The sequence below is a fragment of the Fragaria vesca genome, linkage group LG3 (assembly GCF_000184155.1).
Source record: "Fragaria vesca subsp. vesca linkage group LG3, FraVesHawaii_1.0, whole genome shotgun sequence".
In the NCBI taxonomy this organism is placed as follows: domain Eukaryota; kingdom Viridiplantae; phylum Streptophyta; class Magnoliopsida; order Rosales; family Rosaceae; genus Fragaria; species Fragaria vesca.
In genome coordinates this window covers 26,840,061-26,845,940 of record NC_020493.1, presented here as the reverse complement: position 1 = coordinate 26,845,940, position 5,880 = coordinate 26,840,061, and the positions used below count along the sequence as shown (strand labels likewise).

The window sequence follows — 5,880 nt, the reverse complement described above, 5'->3', positions numbered from 1 at the left end:
GCTAGGCGCTGGCTGTCCGCCCGACTAGCGCCTAGTGTTTTTTAAAAACTTGGTTATATCTTTGCTGCAAACTAATGCTTGGAGTTGGGGATGCCAGCACTAGTTTGAGGGGGGATGTTAAAGAGTATATATAGGCCCAATCCAATATAGGCCCAGTTCGTCTGAGACGGTCCAGTCCATATTATTATGCTTGGAGAACAAGTCAGTTTTGACAGCTTGCAGATATACACTCCACCGCTTCCAGTACCTTTCCTCAAGTTAATTGGTTTCTCTTCTTGTGTCTTGTATCAATAACCAGAAAATATTAAGTACTACTTTCTTTCTCTTCTTTTCTTTGTTTCAGAGATTAGTTTAGCTTTCTTGTTCTTCAATTATCAAATCACGCCCATGGTAGATTTTCAACAAATCTACTATCTGATGATCTGGTTCTCTATGCCAAGGTAACACTTCATATGGTCGCATTTCCAAAGTTTTAGGCTAAGATGCACATGTAAATATGATTATTGCTGCCTCCAGAGTCCAGCCAAACTGGAATCTGGTGAAGTACTTAATACATGAATGAAATTAAAAAAAAGATATAAAAAGATAAGATAATTAAATTAAGATAAGAAATAAGTTTTACTAGTATGAGAATGAGACTGTAGGATTGTTTCAGTCAAAACGGGGACAACAACAGGTTCTGTTATCTCCGTTTCTCAGCATATAAATCAATTAAGTTGAATTTCCCTTGAAAGATAACCACGAAAAGACTGCACCTCCATTTTAGGTGGTAAAACAAGTCAAGTTTGTTGGGAACGATATAGTATTGTATTTCTTTTGTTTCAAACATAAGTAACTCCTAGTTCTCAGGTAAGAGTCCGAGTCACTTGCAAACTCTAACTAGTAAATGCACATATGCTTTACATGCCAAAGAATTGATATGCTTTTGTTAGAATATGCGCAACAGAAATCCCTATTATGCTGCTAAGATTTATACCGATTCTCATTATATAAGTGGCTCTTACAGACTCGCGTGCGCGCATCACTGACTCTCCTTCGTTGCAATACTCTCTCTCTCTCTCTCTCTCTCTCTCTCTCTCTCTCTCTGTGTTTCTGTTTTGGTTTCCTGCTAGCTATAGACGATCGAATCTATCTATTTATATGAGCAGGGAACTATAAACATGATAGGGCAAGGGTATATTTGAAGGAGTTTAGGTTTGAGTTTCTGGGTTTTGGATTAAAGTACAAGCAAGTGCTTTGGTGAAATTTGGTTCACTGTTCTACCATAAATGACAAAAGGGTCTGCTGTGTTTTCTAATTTTCCGGCGACTCATGTGATTTGGCTGTCTACCTTTCCTCCTCAAATTACCGACACGCGATCTTCACCATCACCGGAGTCCAGTGCAATTTCAAAGCTTGCTTTCTCTGTGATCAAGTTCCGTAAAAGGTCGATAACCTATCCTAGCTACCTTTATTTTCAGCATAGTTATAGTTATATATATGTATGTGTTTGTATGTATAGCACAATAGTATATTGATTCACAGTTTTCTTGTTTCTTCTCTGTGCGAATTCTGAAATATATAACGGAATCACAATTAACCCCGTCTAAATAGCATATACATTTGTTAGATACAATGTAGTTGAACTACCCCATAACATAATTGTATCAAGTATATATACAAAGCACCGTTAATCGATCAGTTAATGGAAATAAATTTAAAATCTTTGTGTAAATCTTAGTCCAACTCAATATGCTTGCTCACTTAGGAGCCACTACAGAGGCTATAGTACATTGAGTTATTGACATAATTGTTCAGTATTCTTGTATGCCAAATCTCTCTAGTTTATGTTCATGGCTGTCAATTTACATATATGTGTCGCAAACCCTGTAACTTTGTTTGTTAATTACTACATAGCTTGTAGCTAGTACATGTTTAACTAACTAATTCTTCTCTATAAACCTAGCAGATGATGACAGGAGACAAAAACAAAGATGTTGCAGAATCATCAGAAGTTCTGAATATAAGCTCTATTGACATTGAACAGAAGAGAAATTCGCACGAAATCGAACAGCAGAGTAACTTTCATGAGATTGAACTGAAGAAAATATCTCTTGATGGTACCGAAGAGAAGAGGGACTCACATGATCCTGAAGGGAATAGGAAGTCCTGCGTTACTGAAGAGAAAATCAACCACTCCAACTCTCATAATATTGGAGAGAAGGCCGACTCTCATGAACACGAAGGGAAGATCAACTCCCATGAAGGTGATGAACCACCTGAGAAAGGGACAATCACTACTAGAAGTCCCAATGCACCGATCATCAAAAAGAAAAGAGGAGGATGGAAACTTGCAATTCTCTTGTTAGGTATCTATTGTTAAACTATCAAGTTTGCATTATGCGAATACAATTAGCATCATGATTAGTGACATGAACTCTTTTGATTAATTTTATGCAGCAAATCAAGGCCTAGCTACACTAGCTTTCTTTGGTGTTGGTGTGAACTTGGTTTTGTTTCTAGTCAGAGTGCTTGAACAATCAAATTCCGTAGCGGCCAACAATGTCAGCAAGTGGACCGGAACAGTTTATCTGTTTTCTCTGGTTGGAGCTTTCCTCAGCGACTCCTATTGGGGCCGTTACTTAACCTGTGCCGTCTTTCAAGTCTTCTTTGTAATGGTATGTATATTCTTAGCCTGGATTGCCACCTCGATCTATACTCTAAAATTATCTGTAAAAACTAATGGAAATAATGTGTCTTGATCAGGGCTTGGGACTAATGACACTGACATCTTGGATCTTTCTAATCCATCCATCTGGTTGTGGCAACGGAGAAAAGCTTTGCAATCCCCCATCCGAAACTGGTGTTGGTCTTTTTTACCTATCAATATATTTGGTAGCATTTGGATACGGTGGTCACCAGCCTACTATAGCAACATTTGGAGCGGACCAATTTGATGAGGCAGATCCTGAACAGCAAAAATCCAGAGCAATTTTCTTCTCGTATTTCTACTTTGCACTTAACGTAGGGTGTCTCTTCTCAAACACCATCTTAGTTTATTATGAGGATCAGGGATATTGGAATATAGGGTTTGTTGCCTCATTAGGGTCAGCAGTAGTAGCCCTATTATCCTATTTGATGGGATCAAGTCGTTATCGGTATATAAAACCATGCGGCAACCCTTTGCCTCGTGTTGCTCAGGTATTTGTGGCAGCTGCTAAAAAATGGCATGTTGTTCCAGCTGATGCAGATGATCTGTATGAGATGGAAGGAAAAGAATCTGCAATCAAAGGGAGTAGGAAGATTCTTCACAGCAATGAAATTGAGTATGTAATATTACACTTCAACTATTTCTTTTGGTAGATAAATTCACAAACGATAAAAGTACTGTGCTAACATGTTCGTGGTTTTGGTTACTTGTTCTGGTCAGGTTTTTGGACAAGGCAGCAACAATAACGGACAAGGATCAAAATGAGAAGAACCCTTGGAGGCTTTGCACTGTAACCCAAGTCGAAGAAGCCAAATGCGTCCTGAAACTTCTACCTATTTGGCTTTGCACTATAATTTACTCAGTGATCTTCACACAAATGGCTTCTCTATTCGTAGAGCAAGGTGATGTAATGCATGCCAAAATCGGAAACTTTCATATCCCAGCTGCTAGCATGTCAGCTTTTGACATATGCAGCGTCCTAATCGCCACTGGAATTTACCGCCAAGTCCTTGTGCCTTTAGCTGGAAGACTAAGTGGAAACCCTAAAGGGTTATCAGAGCTTCAGAGAATGGGAATTGGACTAATCATCGGATTGTTCGCAATGGTTGCAGCTGGTGTCACGGAGATTGCAAGGCGCAAATATGTGGAGCCGGGTAAGAGAATAAGCTCTCTGAGCATATTTTGGCAAATTCCACAATATGTCTGTGTTGGTGTTTCGGAAGTTTTCATGTATGTTGGTCAGCTCGAGTTCTTTAACGGTGAAGCCCCAGATGGGATAAAAAGCTTTGGAAGTTCGTTGTGCATGGCTTCAATCTCTCTTGGGAATTATGTTAGCAGTATGCTAGTTGCTGTGGTGATGGGGATTACTGCTAGAGGTTCAGACCCAGGTTGGATTCCAAATAACTTGAATGAAGGTCATATGGACAGGTTCTACTTCCTGATTGCAGGACTAGCAGTCATCGATTTTGTAATTTATGTTTATCTTTCTAAGAGGTACAAGTATATCAATCTTGAAGGCCCTGAGAATGAAGAGGAAAGTCAAGAAAGTCGGGATGATGAAGTGCTCCGATGTGTTTAGGGCTTAGTTATGGTGCTTGATTTGGTAATAATAATCGGCATGCAGACATGCATGCAGTCTGACTTTTTGTTTAGTGTTTAGAATTATCATATTTCAGCCTTGTTTTGGCTTAGGCCGGGTTTTGACTCTCCTCCTCCTTGAAAATTTGGGAATAAAATGGTTCTTAATTGTTCTCTTATATGTGCAAATTATGTGATTTCTTTTTCTAAGCAAATTATATATATATATATATCTATTTGTGTGTGTGTGATGTAAGAAGTATATATAATTCTGATCACAACGCACAAGCAGAATATTGAGGTTCACAAGGAAAATATGCTTTTCTTTTTCCTATGACCGCAAGAAATATGTTTTTCAGGTAACTAGTAGTGTACGTCAATATCTAAACCTAAAGCTACCATCAAGCATGCATACTTTTAACACAGTGCCACCCACATTTGTTTCCTTCGTGACCTTTAATTGGATTTGTCACCTGATGAACTGTTTGTTAGTCCACCTCTTAAGTTTCTGACGTTAAAGGCATTCACGTTTTGTATGATTACGAAGTTTACTCGGCATATCTGCCCACACAGCACGATACATGTCACTGGTTTAGTAGGATATGACAATGATGGCATGTGACACAATTGCATGAGCTAATTTTATTTTAGTTACCGCCCTAAACTTTTTTTAGGACAACAGAAGACGAATCCATTGATAAAAATCGAAACGACCTCAGTCGGTCAATCTTGAGACAATCCTATGATTACTCGTTGCAAATCAAAGCTCAACTTATTCAAACCACACTAAAAACTAGAATGCAAAAAGAATATGTTAGCAACCCTCGAAATGAGGGAATGTAAGGAGAACAAAGCTTTAGCAGATTAGGGTACGGTTTCGCCGTCTCCACCAAAACATACTCCAAACCAGCTAGGGTTCCAGCTTTAGAGTTGATATACGCCATGGAAGCAGTCCCAGACGACCCTTGCCGAATTTTTTAAGGCTGTTTCTCCGACCACGTACATCCTTTATCTTTATACCTTGCATCATTTGTATCTATAATTCAAATTTCATCACATGTATATTTCCTTACGCCTTCCAATTTGAATCAATCTTCTGCAATTACTTTTCTCTTTTCCGTCGCATATCTTGTATATTGAAAATGTGGATCTAGTTGGCTCTCTAGTATGATGAGGAGATATGTTTTTTTTTTAAAATAAATAAATGAAGATATGTATGGAATTTGGACAAACAAATAATTAGCAAAAAAGAAAAACATGAATGGAAAAGAGAGAAACAGAAGAAGGTGGAGGATCGGGACTACCATTTCAATGGAGTCAGGTATTAGTGGTGTACAGCTTATGTGCAGATCATAAGATAAATTGAATAAGACACTTCTCGATGATGAATTAGTGTGTTTGATTTGATAAGTCATTCGGACACAGTGTAATATGGACCTATCCTTATCAAATTCTTCTTTCCTTTAGCAATCGATCAGGTTCCTCTTATATGATAGTCTTTCATAAGCATTTCTGCGTATATGTGTATCTGTGTTATTTGTGTGTGTGTGTGTGTGTGTGTGTATTGAGAGAGAGAGAGAGAGAGAGAGAGAGAGAGAGAGAGAGAGAGAGAG

General features: G+C 38.4%; 1 protein-coding gene across 1 annotated transcript; it reads left to right on the top strand.

The window, feature by feature from the left end:
* Window positions 1–1,951: 1,951 nt before the first annotated feature.
* LOC101310686 (putative peptide/nitrate transporter At5g19640-like) lies at window positions 1,952–4,268 on the top strand. The gene is made up of 4 exons (XM_004296256.1): window positions 1,952–2,348; window positions 2,440–2,657; window positions 2,746–3,305; window positions 3,410–4,268. The coding sequence occupies exons 1-4, from the start codon at window positions 1,952–1,954 to the stop codon at window positions 4,266–4,268; spliced, it is 2,034 nt and encodes a 677-aa protein (XP_004296304.1).
* The last annotated feature ends 1,612 nt before the right edge of the window (window positions 4,269–5,880 follow it).

Coding starts and splice junctions, on each gene's coding strand:
- LOC101310686 (XM_004296256.1), top strand. CDS start 1,952: ATGACAGGAGACAAAAACAAAGATGTTGCAGAATCATCAGAAGTTCTG. Junction 2,349..2,439: donor ACTTGCAATTCTCTTGTTAG/GTATCTATTGTT, acceptor AATTTTATGCAG/CAAATCAAGGCCTAGCTACA. Junction 3,306..3,409: donor CTTCACAGCAATGAAATTGA/GTATGTAATATT, acceptor TGTTCTGGTCAG/GTTTTTGGACAAGGCAGCAA.